At 38.2% G+C, this 23,289-nt stretch overlaps 1 protein-coding gene across 1 annotated transcript in view; it reads left to right on the top strand.

The window, feature by feature from the left end:
• The window catches only part of atrnl1b (attractin-like 1b), a 1,074,694-nt gene that overhangs the window by 233,253 nt on the left and 818,152 nt on the right, over nt 1-23,289 (top strand). The window contains exons 6-7 of the mRNA XM_028795765.2: nt 3,125-3,299; nt 7,500-7,587. Coding sequence (XP_028651598.1) covers nt 3,125-3,299; nt 7,500-7,587 — 263 coding nt within the window. The remainder of the gene's footprint in view (nt 1-3,124; nt 3,300-7,499; nt 7,588-23,289) is intronic.

Genomic DNA, 23,289 nt, shown 5'->3' with positions numbered 1-23,289 from the left:
TGTTCTGTGCATTCACGGTAGAACATGAAAACTACAAACATGCAGTTAAGGATTAGATCCTGGTGGTCTCTTGAAGTTGTGAGGCAGAAGTATTTATTACATCCCAAAAGCTAATACAGTAATCCCTCGCTGTATCGCGCTTCACCTTTCGCGGCTTCACTCTATCGCGGATTTTATATGTAAGCATATTTAAATATATATCGCGGATTTTTTGCTGGTTCGCGGATTTCTGCGGACAATGGGTCTTTTAATTTCTGGTACATGCTTCCTCAGTTGGTTTGCCCAGTTGATTTCATACAAGGGACGCTATTGGCAGATGGCTGAGAAGCTACCCAACTTACTTTCTCTCTCTCTCTCTCTCTCTCTCTTGCGCTGACTTTCTCTGATCCTGACATAGGGGGATTGAGCAGGGGGGCTGTTCGCACACCTAGACAATACGGACGCTCGTCTAAAAATGCTGAAAGATTATCTTCACGTTGCTACCTTCTGTGCAGCTGCTTCGTGAAGCAACATGCTGCACGGTGCTTCGCATACTTAAAAGCACGAAGGGCACGTATTGATTTTCGATTGTTTGTTTTTCTCTGTCTCTCTCTCTCTCTCTCTCTCTCTCTCTCTCTCTGCTCTTGACGGAGGGGGTGTGAGCTGCCGCCTTCAACAGCTTTGTGCCGCGGTGCTTCGCATACTTAAAAGCCAAACAGCCCTATTGATTTGTTTGCTTTTCTCTATCTCTCTGACATTATCTGCTCCTGACACGCACTCCTTTGAAGAGGAAGATATGTTTGCATTCTTTTAATTGTGAGGCGGAACTGTCATCTCTGTCTTGTCATGGAGCACAGTTTAAACTTTTGAAAAAGAGACAAATGTTTGTTTGCAGTGTTTGAATAACGTTCCTGTCTCTCTACAACCTCCTGTGTTTCTGCGCGAATCTGTGACCCAAGCATGACAATATAAAAATAACCATATAAACATATGGTTTCTACTGGAACGCAACCCCTGCGATGGAGGAGGGATTACTGTATAGTGAATATGTAAGTTAATGCAGGATTAGTGAAGGAACTCATCAGACATTTTTCTTAATTTATCTAAAAAATATTTTACTGTTCATATACCTATACAAAAGGTAAAAATGTTGATAAAGGTAAATGATGTTACACTGTTTTTAGAATGTATAATTTTCTTGTATATTGATTTACGTTTTTGAATTTGGGTATGAAAGTTGCATTTGTGCAGGAGAAGTACATTTTATTGTATGTTGAGTAAAAGAAGTCTTTGCTTGTGCAAACTATATTACAAAAAATTGTACACATTCTGTGCAATGCAGGCATTGGGGTGAGCAAAATGTTAAGTTAGTATAATGTTCTTTCACGTTTTTCCAAGATATTAACATTAATTGAGAGCAGAGTGTTGTATTGTAATATGCTAATAAAATGACCATATCTTGGGGGGAAAAGATGAACTTTTTCTTTGCTAGCAAAATGTTGAACTAATCACTTACAATATAGAATATCACCTTGTTTTAGATTTTTATGTAGTCTGTATTAGATTGTGAATATCACATAGCCACAGGTGACAGGTAAGCCACTCAATGTTGTTTTTTTTTTTAAAGCATGTCAACCTTTTAAAGATAAAATAATTACAAAATATTAAATTTCACCTTCTCCTATTACTTACGGACATATTGCAGTTAGTGTCTTTGGCCACAGTGTGGCATATGGCACTCACTTTTTGTACAATGTTACAAATTATTTGCTGAGTTGTTAATCATTTTACTAGCAGAAATCACTTGGATCTCATCATTATTATTATTTGTAATAGTGTTTATTGTATAAAGGTATGTGTTATGCAGCTCAATAGAAAATAAAGGCTGTTATTATCGCTAAATTCAGCAATTTCATTAGATTGATTTGGCATTTACTAAGGCACATATAAATTTTAATTACTTATAATTGTTTATTAACTCTACTATTGATGTTAACTTCCACATAATATATTTATAATTTTCTTTGATCTAGAAGTTGTTGTTCAATATTGCAGTTTGAGAAAAGTGTTAGTGTTAATGAATGTGGTATTTATAGTTAAGAGATTATAATGGAAATTTGTACAGTTAATGTATAGCAATGTACACCTAAAGTTTTTACACACATAGAAAATGTTTTGTTTAGCTTATAATTGATAATTTTATGAATTAATTTTAGCATATATTTGTCTTCACCTTTGCTTATGTTTAAAGATCTAGCTTCCAGGCCAATGTAACACTGTAGTTATGTTACAGTGCAAAATACTTGAATCCATATTGGTGATTGTCTAAGCTCCAGAGACCTGGGTCCAGTTATCAGGTTCCTATTTTGTTTCTGGTTTCCCCCCAAAATCCAAAAGACAAATGATTTGGGATAACTGGTAACCCTTAATTGACCTGATATGTGTTCCTTTGGTTGCATATGTTTGCCTTATTTTACAGTGGCACATCATAAAGGAACAAATTCATGTATTGTCTCTTGGGCTGCTGAGGTACAGTCTGCATTCCATTGACTCTGCAGTGAGAAAAGCAAGAAAGGACAGTACATGGTGGAAGTGGCTCCTGCTTCATTTAATGAAGTGAAATGTGCCCTTTTATCTACTTTTGGAATACTTGAGCATGATTTACTCTTACCTTTTAAATTCACTATAACACATGAAATAATTAATGTGGGGTAATATAAATCCCATACATTTTATTGCATTTTCAATCATATATGCATACATTAGAGTAAAAATGTACAGCACACTTTCTGAAAAGTGCTTTTCACTGATAGAAGCAGCATTACTTACAAAGGTAGGATTTAATACAGCATTAACATTTTTATTTTATATTTAATTATGTCTATTTATAGCTATATGGATTTAATTTTTGTGCATTTTAACATCACTGTCCATCATTTACTAATTTGCTAAATTTTCCTTAGCAATAAAGATTACAAGATTAGATGTAATGTGAAAATGTTTTTTTGCCACAAGACAATTGAGGTCTATTGAAGTGTGTTGATAATACATGTGTTTGATTTAACTTCTAAAAGAATACAATGTAATAACACAACAGCAACAGTCTGAAACCTGCCTAATCCAGTTCTTCCCACTGTGTGTCTAGGTCCTGACTGCTCCCTAACAGTTCCATCAACAGAGTCCTATTGGGTGCTGCCAAATGTGAAGCCATTCAGCCCATCTGTTGGTCGAGCATCCCATAAAGCAATTGTCCATGGGAAGTTTATGTGGGTTATAGGTGGCTATACGTTCAACTATAGCTCCTTCCAAATGGTTTTAAAGTAAGTGTTTTTATCTTTTCTTGTGCTGGGGTAATTCAGAAGTTAGTGGAAACTGCTTCTACTTGTTATTCACTAATATTTGTATCTTCTTTATATACTTTTATAAAAAATAATGTACATAAATGATTTAATGATTTTATGTGTTACATTCAGTGTGTTTAGAAAATGAGTAATGGTGTTCATAAACATAATTAGAAGCACTATTTGTTTCATGGGAACCTTTTTAATGGTTACATTTGTTAGGACGTGTTGTGTATTTCACCTAAATAAACACAAATTTCCCATTCATTGCATTCTGGTTAAGACCTTGCACTGTATGGGAGAAGATGAAGCAGTGATTGATAATCTGTTTCAGCACTGGTGCTTACCGTCTGAAGTTTTTTGGCCTTAATGATAATCTTTCTCATCACAGGCTTGAGTATTGATAGTTGGAGATAATTTAAAAGCCAAAACACAAGCTAATAAGACTACTGAATAAACAAGTATTTAGGTTTGTTATTGCCTAACACTTTATGTTGCAAAAAAAGATTTTATTTTTTCCTTTTAAATGTAAACATGTTTATAAATGTGTGTTCTTAAATGAAAACTAAATCAACCTTGCCATTTAGCACAATTTCTAGAAAATCTTAGTTGAGTTACTTTTAAGCAATATGTATTTCTGTGTAGTATATAGTCAAACTCACCCTCATATAATAAATTGTGTTTTCTGTACAAAGCATTGTCTTGTTTTTCTCTAAAATGCAATTTTTGAATTTGCTTTCCAGCAACCTTTAAAGATGTTTTTGACAGTTACTGGATGGCTTGGCAGACCAAGAAATTTCTGTGATTTGCCAAAGGCCATTTGAGGTGATTATGCAGGCCTAAGGGACAGAGGAACTGTTCTGCGGATTTGATTGTGGCAACCAGGCAGTGCCGGTATACAGTTGCACTCCTTTAAGGAGTCATTACAAATATATCATTAGGAGTCACAACAGGAGAATGTTTACAGGCAGGCCATTCTGGGGAGGCTTTTAGTTCTTTTCAGGAGTTAAGAAAATGTATCTAAAATCCCAGAATTCAGCCTTTACTCTTCCTTTAAGATGTATAGTAGTGAGATCTTGTGGAACATGTAACATTAAAACTTGCTGTGTGAGTTACCATGTCCTTTTAAGGCATCAATTGTTACAAGTTGAGAGAGTGAGAAAGTAGATTTGATAAAGAGGAGTTATTTGTGGTATTCGAGGGGTCTATCAGTGTGTTTATAAAAGAAAAAGGGTTCAACACTCATGTGGTAAAGCCTACAGTAGTAGCAAGGTTTTATTTGTATCTTTTAAATTGTTTTTTTTTCCCTTTTGGCTGTGTTCTTTTTGTTTGGTTAACATGTCATTTTCTAAAATTTCAACTTGCCTTGCATTTTTTTCTGTGCCATGCAATGCCATGAATATACTCTCTCGTGCTACATACTGCTTTAAAAACTTTATTCACTTTCCAGTTTCTTTTGTTATTTCCTCATCTCTGAATCTGCTTCTCTAAGTTCTTGTCTGTTGATTTTGTAAAGTTAAGCCATCCAAAGAATACACGTTTGGGCCCTCTTTTACATATTATTTTGTATAAAATTACCAGTTGACCCTGCTTTAAGGAATGATTTCATTTTAGATTAAATTAGGAAATCTGTTGAAAAATTTTGGAACTGACAAGGTCTGTGTGGTTTTTATGTATGCATGGATTTCTGATCCTGTACAATGTCTGGCAAACTGGCTTGGTTTCTTGCCTTAAGACACTAGCAGAGAGACGCTACAGCAGCTCTACTTATCCACAGTCACTCAGATCTCAGCAGGCTTCTTTAGATAGCATTTCTGTGTTCTTTTGCTTATGTGCAGGTTTGACCATAGTTATTATAGCACCCATCCTAGTGACTGTATATAATTTCGAATAAACTTGTACATGTTGGTTATGTTGTGTAAGTGGTCCAGAATTATGGCCAGTCAAACAGCATTAAATATTAATTATCTTGGACATCTCAATGACAAGAGAACTGAATAAAGCTCAGTTATTTCTGCAATGATGAATTTAACTGCCCCCCAAAGAAAGTAACTCATACAGGTTAGCATCCTTGTGGATATCTTTAAATGTTTTATATTAAAACCCTTGCAAATAGCCCAAAGACATGGTTTAGAGTAAATTTCTCAGCTTCACTTTCTTCAAAGACAAGAGTTTACTTGCACATCAAAATTGTAATTTAAGCCATTCACATTGTAGGATTATCATTTGTCATTTGTTTTACGCCTATCTTGTTTTCATAAAGATGTGACCAAGATTGGGACGAGAGGGTTGTTTGTTAAGATTTAGAGGTTAAAAAATGGAATTAAATATTTTAATTATTGTTTTGTTTTTGTTCTTAAGTTAAAAAAAGAAAGTTTCACAATAGGCAATATTCAATCAAACATTTGGCAAAAAGTTATTTTGAACTAGATAGGTTGTATGGAAAAAACTGGATCATCATACCTATAAATATTTAGTATTAGTTTGAGATCTAGTCTCCTCACAGATCTAGTGCTAACAAGTCATAGGCTTAGACTGATAAATGGGATCTCCACAAGCACATTCTTGTAGCAGTAGCTGCTAATAAACAAAAAGCTTTCATAAAAGTGACACACTTTTTTCAGAGAAACATATTGACTAGAGACTGCCTCCATAGAGATTGCAGCCTCTCAGAGCTACAGATTATTGAAGGTTTAAATCTATTTTTTTTTTTACTCTCTCGCTGTATGGACAAACAGTGTGCCCCCCTGTGCACTATTAAAACACTTAAATAAAGTTGATTAATTCTCTGTGTAGTCACAGCATTTAAATGTTGCCTTCTTACAGGATAGGTTGCAGTATGATGAAACTCTACACAGTTGCTAACATAGAATATTTAAAGAGTTTGCAAATTATTTTGTGAAAGCTTCAATGTGGCTAGTACTGGGTGATTCTCAAAAAACAGCATTACAAGATAAATTTTTGCTTAACAAAACTCACTGATTTTATTTAATATGTTTGTATAAAAAAATTTTTCTTTTATACACACAATACTTAAGCACATCTTTTTTCTACTCTGAAATTTGATCTGAAGTTAAAAGGAATTATTGCTCCTGAAGTTTCTTTATGACCCTGTGTATTGAGTGATTCAGTCTGTGTTGTCAAGGAATAACAGTTATTGTGTTTAAATGTTTATTTGTTCTTACATTAACTAAAAATGAGAGTTAAAAAAAAGATCTCTTATTTCAAGGTGTGAATATCGCTCTGACATAGGTGCGTTCTCATATATTGCTTAAATATAGTGCGTTCTACACATTTTGGAAATTTCAGAATCTCTCTTTGAACAGCATTGGTAAATTTGCAACCTCATCTGTCCCAAAACAAGATAAATATTTTGTGTGTGTTCATTTGCAGATTAGATTTTTCTGTTTTACTTAACCAACAATATGTGTATATATAATTTTTGATTACAGACATCTTGTACTATGGTTGAGTTCTTGTTCATCTATTGACAATATGTATGATGGGTTTTTTGACTTTTAAACACTTATACTAATATGATTTGTGCTGGTAATATCTCAAGCCATCCATCTCAGTTATTTATGTAGAAATGTAGCACAACTTAGATTACATTTTAGTATAATATATATATTTTTTTTTTTTTTTTTTTACCATGTTGTTTGAGGTGTGATATAAGTTTTGTTACAGTTAATTATTTATGTTTGTACTTTTTCATTAATATGGATACTATTTTAAAACTGCATTCCAGCCCAAAACAATGTAAGGTACATCACATGTTTAAGCAGCCAAAACAAACTGAATAACCACAAAATGAACTGACCTCAGTTCTCAAAGGTCTTTCTCATAGTTTTCCCACTTTAGTGCCCAATTTCCTGTGGCTGGAATGATGAGATTTTCTTTACTATCCTTTCACTAGTTAACAGATGCTATTTTCCATCCATCCATCATACTGTATTTAACCTAGTATGAGAGTGTAAACTGTTACCATAATTTTAGATAGCTTAACAATGTGGTCTAAAATAAAATGTAATTTAAATATTTTCCTTTAGGGCCTCATCTTAACATTAGTCTTTTATATGCTTTAGAGGTTTATCATTATGCTGGACGAAGGAATTCATTACCATCTCATATGTGTACTTTTTAATATACTGTAATTAAAAAAAATTGTTTGTATTTCAGCTACAACATAGAAAGCAGTATATGGAATGTAGTGCAGATCAATGGTGGGCCTCTTCAGAGGTACGGCCACTCCCTCGCCTTATATCAGGTAAGACACAGATGTTTCCAAATATTGAAAAATTGTTCCATTAACTGTTGAGTATTGGTCCTATTACACTGTTAGAATAAAACATTACCATTTTTTAAAATTTAATTAGTATAGCTTTCATAATTTATTAGCTACAAAAGATAATGCTAAAAGCCATTTAACAAACAGATGAGGTACAGTAATCCCTCACCTATCGCGGGGGTTACGTTCCAGAGCCCCCCCGCGATAGGTGAAATCCGCGAAGTAGCGACCTATATTTATTTTATTATTTATACATATTTTAAGGCTTTATAAACCCTTCCCACACTCTTATAAACCTTTCTCACTCTCTTGTTAACCTTTCCCACACTCTTATAAACACTTCCTATGCTCTTAAACACTTTCTACATTCTTAAACACCTCAGACCAACACTGCACACTGCCTGCACGCAGCGATCAGACGTCAATGTGTCTGCACTCGCATTGTGAAGGGGGGCAGCTGAACTCACGCTGAGCAGAAATGGACTTTGTGCTGCTTCTGCCAAAATGCCTGCTTGTCGCTCTGCTCGAGGAGTGTGTGTGTGTGTGTGTGTGGGAGCTGAACGCACCTTCGCTCAAACCCCCCCTCCCCGGAAGCGCAGTTCGCATTGTCAAGGGGGTGGGGAGCTGAATGAACGCTAAGGAGAAGTGGACTTTGTGCTGGGTTTGTGCTGCTTGTCGCTCTGCGTGTCAATAATTTAAAAGCCTGTACAATCAGGCTTTTAGGTGTACATCACCAATTTTCCTGTCTCACTGTCTTGTCTTGCGTGAAGTTAAAATGTTTTATAATAGTGAGATGTTACTCATATCCTTAGCCCGACATCCACATATCATATGTGTTAACAAAGTGTGTTTTATAAGTTTACATGTGTTTAAAGCATGTGGGATGGGTATTTTAAGGCTTAAACTAAAAAAAATGTTTATTTATATGGTCTTTCTATATCACGGATTTTCTCCTGTTGCTGATGGGTCTGGAACATAACTTCCGCGATAGGCGGGCAATCACTTGTATTTAAAAATCCGCGAAGTCGTGAATCCGCGAAAAGTGAACCGCGAAGTAGCGAGGGATTACTGTATTTAAAATGTTGGGTATGCTTATGCCTTCATAAAGGGATTTTCTGAAATTTAAGGCCTTGTTTTCAACTTGGAAATTGCTCTCTCTCTCTCTCTCTCTCTCTCTCTCTCTCTCTCTCTCTCTCTCTCTCTCTCTCTCTCTATATATATATATATATATATATATATATATATATATATATATATACACAAACACACACACTCACTCTAGGGTTACACTAGGAAATAGTGTGCTGTGTGTTGAAGCAAATATTTAAACAGTGATTTGTACTGATAATTTGTCAGTCCATCCATTTTATTTTTTGTGTACTATATAGCTGTGAAATATTTTTTCCTCATAGTTAATTCTCTGCTTTTGTATTTTTCATTAATATAGATACTGAATTATGACTGTACTGCTGAAAAAGCTTTCTATAATGACATCTTTATTGCAGAAGCAAGATTTATCCATAACAGAATGTAATTCATTTTGAAAAATTGCAATACTTGAATTGCTGTTAGCAACTGTATTCACTGTAAAAATTGTTTCAAATAAATGAATGAAACAGGCAGACTTGTAGCCAGCTTTTAACATGTTATCGATTTATCTTCTGGGCCCACTAAATCCAGTATATTTACTCTGTGTATATATCTATGTATGTGTATATATATATGTATGTTTGTATGTATATATATATATATATGTATATATATATATATATATATATATATATAATTGTACTTGTGATTGACTTTATTGAGTATTATCATTAGAAGGTATCCCTCAACCCATTTAATCATTTTGCCAAACATAACCATACGTGAAACTCGGAGCTCCCAAAACATAGTTCTGGAGATAACTGGTTCATGTTATGATCACAAATGACCTTTAGAGGCTGACAGATTTGGAGGCCTTGTTGCTTGTTCAGGAATATAGTAGAAAAGCACTACAGCAACAGCTATTTATTTTGAAGGTTGTAACTTGCTACTCTATTCTCCTGTTACTCCAATAATGCTGCATAGGCCATCCACCTGTGTTCTTATTTATTTTTATACTTTGTATAGTTCCTTTCATTTTAAAAGAGCTCATTCTAAGAATGTTATAAAGTCTACCATATTTAGCAAGGGCAACAGCAACAACATTTATTTATATAGCACATTTTCATACAATCTTGCATCCGGCGCCGCCGTGAGTGGCAGCCTTTTCAGCAGCTCCGTGTATGACTGTATATGTATGTGTACTTTTCTACTTTTATTTTTCTATTTTTATTTATTGATCACTCCTACCACTTTATTTTATGTGGATTCGTTCCCTGGACACACTTACTTTTACAACGTGGGCATGGATTTTAACACGCCGAGACTCGCCTATTCAAGTACTCAACTTCGGGCGCTGAGAACAAATGCCAGTGCCGGTGTGGTTCCATATTTACCCGACGAGGTAAGAAGGCGGTATCGTGGCAGCAGAGCCGGCACTAAGCTAAAAAAGAAGCGGCTTGCGAGAAAGTGGCGTTTCAAGCCTTCGGTGCCTTCTGTGATTCTGGGGAATGTAAACTCAATCTCAAATAAGATCGACGAACTGGCTGCGCTGGTGAAAAATGTAAGGACCTACAGAGAATGCAGTTTGTTGTGTTTCTGCGAAACGTGGCTAAATAACACCATCCCAGATGCCAACGTGGAGCTACCCGGGTTTAGCACAGTTAGAGCTGACAGAGATGCAAGTACCTGTGGTAAGCACAAAGGAGGAGGACTCGCTCTCTATATTAATACACGGTGGTGTCACTCTGGACATGTTAACGTCAAAATCTCCACTTGCTGCAGGGATATCGAACTGTTGGCCGTAAGTTTACGTCCCTACTATTTGCCCAGAGAGTTTGGACATGTCATTGTTGTCATCGTGTATATTCCTCCTCGGGCAGACGTGGAGTCAGCGAGTGACATCATCCATTCCGCTGTTGCTAAGTTACAAACGCAGCACCCTGAGGCGCTTGTGCTAATCGCTGGAGACTTTAACCATGTGACGCTGGACAAAACATTACCTGCTTTCTCCCAGTATGTGGACTGTAACACCCGGGGAAATAAGACTATTGATTTACTGTATGCAAACGTTAAAGACGCATACAGCGCCACCCCGCTGCCTGCGCTTGGGAAAGGAGATCATAACCTGGTTCAGCTTCAGCCTCACTATAAACCAAAAGTTAGAGTCCTACCTACAACCACACGATCATTCAGGAAGTGGACCCTGGAGGCTGAGAATACTCTGAGAGAACTTTTTGGAACTACAGACTGGGATATCCTGCAGGGATCTCATAATGAGAACATTGAGGAAGTTGTTGACTGCACTACTGACTACATCAACTTCTGTATGGACATTGTAGTTTCAGTAAGAACAGTACGCTGCTATGCTAACAACAAGCCATGGATTACAAGTGACATCAAGGGCCTTTTGAATCAGAAGAAAAGGGCTTTTAAAGACGGTGATCAGCATGAGCTCAAGCGTGTACAGAAGGAACTCCGAGTCCAACTCAGGGCGGCGAAGGAGCAGTACAGGAGAAAGCTGGAGCAGAAGTTGCAGAATAACAGCATGAAGGAAGTGTGGGATGGGATGAAGATCATCACTGGCTGCAGCTCGAAGCGGGGTACCACCATTGAGAGAGACGTGAAGAGAGCAAACCAAATGAACAACTTTTTTAACAGGTTTGACCACCCTAACCCACTCTCACTCTCACCTCGGAGTACTGCACCCTCCACACATCCTTCTGCTGATACCAGCATAGGAAAAACATCCCCACCCATAATTACAACAGCGCAAGTGAGCAGAGAGCTGAGGAGACTTCGTGCCAGCAAAGCAGCGGGTCCAGATGGAGTATCGCCACGACTGCTGAAGGTCTGTGCATTGGAGCTGGGGGGTCCTCTACAGCGCATCTTCAACCTGAGCCTGGAACAGGGGAGAGTCCCGAGGCTTTGGAAAACATCTTGTATCACCCCAGTCCCAAAGGTATCACGTCCTAGTGAGCTGAATGACTTTCGGCCTGTTGCTCTGACATCACATGTGATGAAGACCATGGAGAGGCTGCTGCTTCACCACCTTAGGCCACAGGTTCAACACGCCCTTGACCCTCTGCAGTTTGCATATCAGGAGAAGGTGGGAGCGGAAGATGCCATCATCTATATGCTACACCGATCCCTCTCTCACTTGGACAGAGGCAGTGGTGCTGTAAGAATTATGTTTCTAGACTTCTCTAGCGCCTTCAACACAATCCAACCTCTGCTCCTTAGGGACAAGCTGACAGAGATGGGATTAGATTCATACCTAGTGGCATGGATCGTGGATTATCTTAAAGACAGACCTCAGTATGTGCGTCTTGGGAACTGCACGTCTGACATTGTGGTCAGCAACACAGGAGCGCCACAAGGGACTGTACTTTCTCCGGTCCTGTTCAGCCTATATACATCGGACTTCCAATACAACTCGGAGTCCTGCCATGTGCAAAAGTTCGCTGATGACACTGCTATCGTGGGCTGTATCAGGAATGGGCTTGAGGAGGAGTATAGGGACCTAATCAATGACTTTGTTAAATGGTCCGACTCAAACCACCTACACCTGAACACCAGCAAAACCAAGGAGCTGGTGGTGGATTTTAGGAGGCCCAGACCCCTCATAGACCCAGTGATCATCAAAGGTGACTGTGTGCAGATGGTGCAGACCTATAAATATCTGGGAGTGCAGCTGGATGATAAATTAGACTGGACTGCCAATACTGATGCGCTGTGCAAGAAAGGACAAAGCCGGTTATACTTCCTTAGAAGGCTGGCTTCCTTCAACATCTGCAATAAGATGCTGCAGATGTTCTATCAAACAGTTGTGGCGAGCGCCCTCTTCTACGCAGTGGTGTGCTGGGGAGGCAGCATTAAGAGGAAAGACGCCTCACGCCTGGACAAACTGGTGAGGAAGGCAGGCTCTATTGTTGGCATGGAGCTGGACAGTTTAACATCTGTGGCAGAGCGAAGGGCGCTCAGCAGGCTCCTATCAATTATGGAGAATCCACTGCATCCACTAAATAATGTCATCTCCAGACAGAAGAGCAGCTTCAGCGACAGACTGCTGTCACTGTCCTGCTCCACAGACAGATTGAGGAGATTGTTCCTCCCCCAAACTATGCGACTCTTTAATTCCACCAGGGGGGGTAAACGTTAATATTTAACATTATACATAGTTATTGTCTGTTTTTTTCACCTGTATTATTATCATTCTTTAATTTAATATTATTTATTGTATCAGTATGCTGCTGCTGAAGAATGTGAATTTCCCATCGGGATTAATAAAGTATGTATATATCTATCTATCTATCTAAATGTATCTCAAAGAGCTTTACAAGATGAAGAAAGAGAAAAAAGACAAAATATATATACGGTGCTTTGATCAGGTGGTGGTGGAGCAGATCGCCACCACAGAAAACCGGAAAAAGAACAGAAGAGAAAGTAGGGGTTAGTACTGATTACAGAGTCAACATGAATGATGATGATAATTAATTGAATATACAGAGTATCAAGATTAAACTAAAATGAAGCTATGAGGAAGCCATGTTAAAATAATGAGTTTATAGAAGTTTTTTTAGAAGTACTCCACTGTATTAGCCTGGCGAATTCCTGTTAGCTATTCCAGATTTTAGGTGCATAACAGCAGAAGGCTGCCTCACCACTTCTTTTAAGTTTAGCTCTTGGAATAATAATCAGACACTCAGTTGAAGATCTAAGGTTATGGTTTGGAGTGTAAGGTAAGAGAAATTGGAGCGAGATTGTTTAAGGCTTTGTAAACCATAAGCAGTATTTTAAAGTCAATTCTAAATGACACAGGTGACCAATGTTGTGACATCAAAACTGGAGAGATGTGCTCGGACGTTCTTTTCCTCGTTAAGATTCTAGCAGCTGCATTCTGCACTAGTTGCAGTCGATTGAGGTCCTTTTTGGGTAGTCCTGAGAGGAGTGCATTACAGTAATCTGGCCGACTGAAAACAAATCGTGAACTAAATTCTCAGCTTCTTGCAATGTTATAAGAGGTCTAACTTTTGCTATATTTCTTAAGTGAAAAAATGCTGTCCAAGTGATCTGATTAATATGTGATTTAAATTCAGGTCAGAGGGTTTATTTCTAATACCCTCATTATATCCATTTTTGCCAATCACTAAAATTTCTGTTTTCTCCTTATTTAGTTTGAGAAAATTACTACTCATCCATTCAGAAATACAAGTAAGACATTGTGTCAATGAATCAAGAGAGTCTGGGTCATCAGACACTATTGACAAATACAGTTGTGTGTCATCAGCATAGCTGTGGTAGCTCATGTTATGCCCCGAGATAATCTGACCTAACAAAAGCATGTAAATCTAAAAGAGCAGCGGACCCAGATAGAGCCTTGTGGAACATCCATCCATCCATTTTCCAACCTGCTGAATCCTAACACAGGGTCACGGGGGTCTGCTAGAGCCAATCCCAGCCAACACAGGGCACAAGGCAGGAACCAATCCCGGGCAGGGTGCCAACCTACCGCAGGACACACACAAACACACCCACACACCAAGCACACACTAGGGCCAATTTAGAATCGCCAGTCCACCTAACCTGCATGTCTTTGGACTGTGGGAGGAAACTGGAGCGCCCGGAGGAAACCCATGCAGACACGGGGAGAACATGCAAACTCCACGCACGGAGGACCCGGGAAGCGAACCCGGGTCTCCTAACTGCGAGGAGCAACGCTACCACTGCACCACCGTGCCGCCCCCTTGTGGAACACCATATAGAATATCATACGTCTTTGAAGTATAATTACCACAACTAACAAAGAATTTTCTACCTGCCAGGTACAACTCAAACCAATTTAAGACACTGCCAGAGAGGCCCACCCACTGACTAAGGCTGATTTCTAAGAATATTGTGGTCAATGGTATCAAATGCGGCACTCAGATCTAAGAGGAAGAGAACAGATAAACAGCCTCTGTCTGCATTTACCCACAAGTCATTTACTACTTTAACGAGTGCAGTTTCTGTACAGTGATTTGTTCTGAAACCCGACTGAAACTTATCAAGAATAGCATGTTTATTGAGGTGGTCATTTAGCTGCATAATGGCTACCTTTTCTAGGATTTTACTTAAGAAAGGCAGGTTAGAAATAGGTCTAAAATTTTCAAAAGATAGATACATACTTTATTAATCCCAAGGGGAAATTCACAAAAAAAAAGCTGAGGAGTAGAGATTATTTTTCTTGAGCAAAGGCTTGAGGGAATATTTGTGTTGGTCTCCAAATGGGTACACCTTTACAAAAGCAGAAGAACCGAGGATTGGAATGGTTGGATGCTTTACGGAGAGTAACAGATGCCATTCTTTTAAATCTCTTTGAGCACACTTTCATTAGAATTTGTCAAAAATACCAGTCCATTTTGTTAAATGCAGTAATAACTTGCATGCTGTAGATAATGTTTGGTTATCTTCAGATTTTTTTTTAATCCTTGGTTTTATTTTGAACTCTTCTCAAGACCTTCAAAGTGGAAAGTGTGTTTCTACTTGAAGGTGTTTATGAATTGTTACATGCCAATGCTAGCTGTTCACAGCTTGCCAAAAAACACACCTACAGCTTACTTGCAATCTCTTCAAGGCATTCAACCTTCCTCTTAAACTAGAAAACAGATTGTGACTAGTCAGGTTTGTTCCGGTGGCATCAGCGTTAAGGTCAGTGAAGGGTAATAGGCATTCTTTATTTGCATTCAAAGAAATGTTTACAACACTTAAAATAATGCTTACATTTAAGAAAGTTCATCTAGCGAAGCATTTTTGTTTTAAAAAATATTTGCCTTCTAAACAACTATAACCTTTTTTAGACTACTTAACAATTGTAGTATTAGATTGTGAGTTCCTTTAAACACTGGAAGAAGTTTAAATATTAGTTAAATTAGCACAAAGTACTTTATAAATATAATAAAGCAGGGCCTTCTGGATTGTACTGCACATACAAATGAGGTTAACACTAAATGTGGGAAAAAAAATTACTGAAAAAAATATTTGTCACAATCTATCTTACTAAACCACAGTTAATTTATGCACGGCGGATGCACCGAGGTGCATACGCACTGCGGCCTTGGCGCCTACCCCAGAGTCCAGAATCAAATGCACGCATGCGCACTGCGGCCTTGGCGCTCGCACCACAGTTAATTTATGCACGGCGGACGCACCGAGGCACATGCGCACTGCGGCCTTGGCGCCCGCCCCCGAGTCAAACGCACGCATGCGCACTGCGGCCTTGGCGCCCGCCCCAGAGTCAAATGCAGCGGCATCCCAAAACGCGGCGGCACCTGCCCCAGAGTCAAACGCAGCGGCTTCCCAGAGTCAGTAGGTGCCGCCCAAATAACACAACGTGCTGCGCCGTGCCGCCCGCCCCAGAGTCAAACGTGTCGGCTTCCCAGAGTCAGTAGGTGGCGCCTAGACAACACAACCTGTGCGCGCCCAAACAACACAACCTGTACAGTCATGGATACAAACAATGAACGAAGGGGCCCACACAAAGAAACCGCTTTAGTTCAAATAGGGTTATTGAATGAAATGGAAACTTTACCATGCCTACGACCTGTGAACTACACCTGAGGTAAAGCGTGCACGCCAGGTTGTACAGCCGCCCGGACGCTACCGCCCACACCACCGCATATACCCTCCATGATATTTCATCACGCGACGGCTTCCCACCGAGGCGCATATTGCACTGTGGCACACGCCCCAGAGTCAAACGCAACGGCTTCCCAGAGGCAGCAGGTGGCGCCCAAACAACACAACCTGTTCACTACACTTGCTCTAATCCACTGTGCCAGTAATATAGATCATATAACGGTCACAGACTCAAACCCAGCGGCTTCCCCAGCTCAGTGGCTGGCACACGAACACCCCAACCTGTAAACTACACTTGCTGTGCTCCACTCTGCCAGCAGTTGGTGTCAGCAAAGGCAACAGAATCATGTCTCCACAAAACGAAACCGCTTTAGTACAGATATGCGTATTGAATTGGATTTCCGATTCGCTAGCGAATCGCGAGCTTACTTGTGAGAGTAGAAAACACAGGTAACATTTGCCCCCACTGACTGAAATCCAGGTGGCATTTTATTAAAAAAAAATTAATTTGAGGTATTTTTTTTCAAAATAACATTTTAATGACAAAGTGTCAAAGTGAACTTTATTGTCATCTCAACCATATACAAGTATGCAGATAGATGAAATTGCGAAGCCAAGGGTCCACAGTATAACAACATGACGTGCAAATAATAAATTAAAAATAGAATTATTTTTAAATTATAACTTAAATTATAATTATTTTTAAAATTTAAATAATAAATTAAAAATAGAATTATTTTTAAATTGTAATTTAAATTTTAATTATTTTTAAAATTTAAAACGAAAACACAAAACAAGACATTGTGCAAAGACAAGACAAAGAAGTAGCAGCAATATTGACATGAAGTTAGCAATATGAACATTGATGCAATCTAGATACATAAATATAGTCAATAGATATCTATTTCTATTAATTTATTATATTACATAATACAGAAATTATCAGTGTATGATAATAGTTGTTTAAGACGTGTAAACAATGACAGGTCAAAATGTTTCACAGTAGAAGGGTATCAAGAGTGTCAAAATACTTTAAGGTCAGTATGAGATTTTCACTTCTTTTTCTACATGCATACTAGTTTTTGCAGGAAAGTGGCTTGCATGTATAAAAGTTCTGTTTTTAGAGGTGGTTGAAGCAGTGTGGAAGATCCCAGGAGGCAGCATGGTGTTAAGGAGTCTGACAGCTTGGGGATAGTAAAAACTGTCCTGCAGCCTGACAGATCTGGTTTTAATGCTGCAGTATCTTCTCTTGGATGGCAGAAGTATGAAAAGTCCTTGTGAGGGGTGTAAGGGGTCCTGCACAATACTGCACGCCTTGTGGACACTGCATTTGTAAAATATGTCCTGTAGTGAAGGGAGAGGCACCCCAATAATGTTCTCTGCTATCTTCACTATCCTTTTCAGGCGCTTGCGGTCGGATATGTTGCAGTTGCCATACCAGACAGTAATGTAGCTGGTCAGAACACTCTCAATGGTGCCTCTGTTGAACATGGTGAGAATGGAAGGAGGAAGACTTGCTCACTTCAGCCTCCTCAGGAAGTGTAGTCTCTGCTGGGCTTTCTTGATTAGTGATGAGGTGTTGTGTCCACGTAATTTCCCAGTTATGTGCACACAGAGGAACTTGGTAATCCTAACAGTCTCCACATCTAAACTGTTGATGCTGAGTGGGATGTGGGCAGGATGTGATTTTCTGAAGTCCACGATTATCTCTTTTGTCTTGTCATCATTGAGAGATAGATTGTTGTCTTCACACCATGCAGAGAGCCGTTCCACCTCATCTCTGTATGCTGCTTCATCATCCCTGCTTATCAGTCCCAGCACCGTCGTATCATCCGCAAACTTGATGATGTGGTTGGTGTTGTGCATGGCTGTGCAGTTGTGAGTCAGCAGGGTGAACAGCAGTGGACTAAGCACGCAACCCTGCAGTGCTCAGTGTGATGTTGCTGGAAGTGTTGCAGCCCATCCGAACTGACTGGGGCCTCTCTGTCAAGAAGTCCAGGATCCAATTGCAGAGGGTGGTGTTCAGGCCCAACCTGCTCAGTTTTACAACCAGCTTTTGTGGGATGATTGTGTTGAAGGCAGAGCTAAAGTCTATGAATAGCATCCTGACATGTGTCTTTTTTATCCAGATATGTCAGGGAGAAGTGAAGGGCAGAGCATATGGCATCCTCAGTTGACCTCTTTGAGCGGTATGCAAACTGAAGAGGGTCAAGGGAGGCAGGGAGATTAGTCTTTATGTGTGACATGACTAACCTTTCGAAGCACTTCATGATGATTGGTGTGAGTGCAACTGGTCAGTAGTCATTCAAGCATGTCACTGATGACTTCTTTGGCACTGGTATGATGGTGGTCGACTTGAAGCATGCTGGGACTGACGACTGGCTTAGAGATGTGTTGAAGATGTCTGTGAGGACACCCGCCAGTTGACTGGCACATTCTTTGAGCACACGATCAGGTATGTTGTCAGGTCCTGCAGCCTTGCGTGGATTGACTCTGGATAGTGTCCTCTTCACGTCAGTTATGGAGAGACAGAGTACCTGGTCAGTGGAGGGAGGTGTTGCTTTTCTCGCAGGCTCTTTGTTCTGCGCCTCAAACCATGCGAAGAAGTTGTTCAGCTCATCCGGAAGGAGGGCATCACCATCACTGCTGTATGGGTTGGGCTTGTAGTTTACCTTGTCAGAATTGTGAAAGAAACTATTTAATCTCAATTATAACAGAATAAAACTGCCAATTAAACAGTGTATACATTGTTTCCTTTCTTTTTTTATTATAAATGTCAAAAACAATACAATGATTCACTAATAATAAAAGTGTTCATATAAATCAGTGGAAAAATTGCTAAATTTAAAGGTATAGTAACTCACCAATAGTCAATTTGTTAGTTCCACATTACAATTATCACAGTTATCTTATGAAAGGTCTTTATGTGAATAATACATTATAATCTATTCCAGATAAATTTGCATTTCAAGGCTAGGGGTTTCAGCTATGATCCATAATATCTTCTCAGTCGTAAAGATAATATAATAGTAGACTGACAGACAGCAGTGATGCATCAGAAATGGTGAATGTCACTGGCTGCATGGAATTAATGCACTACAGTGTCAACATTTAGGCTGTCCAGACTGGTGTCAAAGTGAGTTTAAAAGACAGAGACCTGCATAGGTTGGACTGGAGAAGTGCTGAGTTTGAAGAAGTGTTGAAGGAAAGGGGGTGATCATAATAGGAAGGAGCAGCACTGGCATAAAGGTTGTTGCCCTAATACTGGGGTCCTTTACTTTGGCCCTGTGTGGCTGCAGGTGTTTTCTACAAATCCACTTACTTTGTCAGAAGCCAGTCTTTGTCAATAGGGGAACTTGCTTCATTTTATGATTTGGTGGTGCTTTCATTTTGCATATTTTAAATCATTATATTGTACTTTTTTTTTTAATCTGTAATTGATCTAATTGTTTAACTAGTCATTTTTTCTTCTCTTCTGCATTTAGACAAGTACAGTGGTATGAGATATATATATATATATATATATATACAGAAAATTTTAAAATCTTGGTATGTTTGCTGTAGTTTTATGTGCTTATCTTTTATCATTTCCTATTAATTAATCTTTTATGGTCCATTGTTATCTAACAGTGGCCTAGGTACCCCTGCATATTTAATTTTTGTCTCTAGCCGTCTGGAGTTTTTTTGTTTTTTCTGTCCTCCCTGGCCATCGGACCTTACTTTTATTCTATGTTAATTAGTGTTTCCTATTTCTATTTTCTTATTTATTTTGTGTAAAACATTATGTAAAGCACTTTGAGATGCATCATTTGTATGAAAATGTGCTATATAAATAAATGTTGTTGTTGTAACAGTGACGATTCATGGTGAGCAGAAAAGACACATGGACATACGATACAGAAAGGCTGTATCTACTTATAGCTAGCATGCTTATTAGTACATAATGGCTTAAACAACCAAAAGTGCAGAGTGAAAATTGTGATGTTGATGAAAATCTTAAAACCAAGGGTAAATGGATTCATGGTGAGCAGAAAAGACACATGGACATACGATACAGAAAGGCTGTATCTACTTATCGCTAGCATGCTTATTAGTACATAATGGCTTAAACAACCAAAAGTGCAGAGTGAAAATTGTGATGTTGATGAAAATCTTAAAACCAAGGGTAAAAAAAAATTTAAACATCACAATGTAATATTTATAACTGCTTCCCACATTCCAATAAAATGTGGCAAACCCAGTTTTGTATTTTATTAACTGACACCAAAAATACAGAAACAACAGAAATAACATCTCACTTAAATTAAGATAGAAATCCACTTAAAAGCAGAAGTTGGTTGGGATGAAAAGTAGTTTTTACATTGGACGCCATGTTTTGAACTTGAGTTCCAGTGAGTTTGATGGTGAATTTCTTGTTCCTTTGTCATTTTAATCTCTTTGATAATTGACAGCAATTAAAAACAGTGAATCAACAAAAATATTGCTTGAGCCATAGCAATAATTGTTTCTACAGGAATAATTGGCTTTGTATTAATACATTTTGTTGGAACCAAAACCTGTAGCCACTGCAGGCAACCAGGACCACACTTGAAGACTCCTGATGTAGTATATGACACTGCATGCTCTTCTACAACCAGTAACATAATAGTTTACAGGTTACTAAAATAGTTGTGGTAACATAGAATGGTGTTCAAAGTGAGAACAAGTGCCTTTGTGTAAAAACCTGTGAGGAAGGCAGGCAGGCACAACATTTTCCTTTTGTTAATTAATAGGTTCTTACTTATTATGTGGTTACACTCTGGCTTAAGGATCTGGGCTGGTAAATCAGAGGCCGCTGGTTTGAATTCTGGCAGTGACAGAAGGAATATTATTCGGTTGGGCCCTTGAGCAAAGCCCTTAACCTGCAATTGCTGCAGGGGCGCTGTACAAATAGCAGACCCTGCGCTTAGACCCCAAAAGTCTGTGTGTATCTGGAGAATAAGTTGGGGTGTGCAAAAAATGACAAATTTCCAATACAAGAAATTCTATATAGTGGATAAAAGATTAAAAATCACTTGTTCTTGTTCATGAATTTTGTTTCATTGTGTGTCGTTTCCATGTTCTCCTGCATAATAAAATTAATGAGGCATTAGTTACTGTTGGTGAGAAATTCTCATAGTGAGAGTTATAGACCCAAGTTCATTACATAGTGTGGCTGTTGGGCAAGAGCATGATTGTTATACTGTAAATAAATACATATTTGCTTGGAACAACTATATCTGAGCGATTTGAAAATATTCTTGCAGGACACTTGACTTCACTGACCACACTTTTGAGAACCACTGATAAAAGTCTACAACCTAGTTTGTTAATTAACCCATTCGTAAACCATCATCAAAGAGATTAACTATTTCTTACCGTGTTTAGACATGGCTTTTGGGTGCTTTGGGTCAAATAGTCTTTTTTTTTGTTTTTAACTGCCCTTGAAGAAATCACCAGCGGCATTGGCACATCTGTTAGGGAAAGCCCATTAATTCTTGCATTTACAGTTGAGATGTTTTATCAGAATGCATTTCTGTTTCAAGTCACTGCAACTTACACGTATCAATGGTTGCTTAATTATCCCATTTAAAAGTTATGAGTGTTGGTGGTGTCATTATTGTTTCTCGTGCTTGGAGCAGGTTTTATAGTAGCTGTTTATATCACGCAACAGTTCATTTTATATAATAATAATACATTTTATTTAGATATAGACAGTATCACATGTTCAATTACTACTAATATTACTTGCAATGTTGAAGGCATTTTTGCATTTGTTGCAGATTAATTCTAACATTTATGACTTAACCGCTTTTTTCAATTCATCAATGACTAGGGATTATGATCAGCCTGAGTGACCTAGCTTTGTATACTTTCTGCCAAAATGTGAGCATACTGTGCAGCAGTTTCAGCTGACAGGGACACCTGTTTCACAGTTTCAGTTACATTATCCAAGTACTTGTTTCTTGCTCTTGTTGAATTAGTATTTTCTTGCTTTGATTGTAGCTTGCTTTCAAGGCCTTGATGTTCTACTGGTGCCTAACATCGTACTCTTTTATGTTATCAACTGTTGTGTTGCAGATCAGACATCCCGGCTGATCATTTTTCAATGGTGACATTATAAAGGCTTAGTTTTTGGTTCTTTTTGTAACTGAAGTGATGATTGTCTGTATCAGTTTCCTCTTAGGATGTTTTGATAGAGACATTTTTTCTGACTAATTCTTTGACAGCTAATGTGGAATGTGAATTTTGAATGTTGTTTCCTGGCTAATCAGTAAAAGCTACCTACATTGGGAACACAATTGTGCCATTTAATGAGAAAAAAAATATGAATATAAATGACTGAGTTTGCTCGTTTTTAATGATGATAATGCCAGAATTAATTCAGTGCAACATATGCTAGATGATACCTTGTAAAGTTTGGATTGAATGGACTTATTGTGTGTGCGATATGAATGAATGGGAGACTGGATAAGAGTATCAAGGAGTGAATGAGGGAGTCTGTCTTTTGAAGTGTGCACTGTGTTTGTATTGAGGTGGAGTTTAGGATTGGGTGCTTGAACTGGTGTACCTGGCCAAAAACTGATCGAATGTCAAATCTGTTTGATGACCCTGGTGTAGAATAATTGCAAGTTGAATAAAACTTCATTCAGTGTATTGACTCCTCAGTAGATATACTGGAGAATTTAGACCTATTACTTAAGTCTAAATATGTTGCTTGTTTTCTCAAAGGAACAATTTAATCTGTGAGACATACAGAAATTTCAAGACATGAGGAAAGTTAATAATAGACGAGGTGAAAGTTAATAATAGTAATACTGCCCTTTATACGGTAAAATTCTTATTTGATTACTTCTCTCACTAATGTGCAATATGTCACCACTCCCTAGTATCATAATAAGCAAGAATGAATTAAAATACATAATTTTATTTAATAAGCAAAAAAAAAATTATCTTACC

This window comes from Erpetoichthys calabaricus, chromosome 2 (assembly GCF_900747795.2).
Source record: "Erpetoichthys calabaricus chromosome 2, fErpCal1.3, whole genome shotgun sequence".
Taxonomy (NCBI): Eukaryota; Metazoa; Chordata; class Cladistia; order Polypteriformes; family Polypteridae; genus Erpetoichthys; species Erpetoichthys calabaricus.
This window is presented reverse-complemented; position numbering and strand designations above follow the sequence as displayed.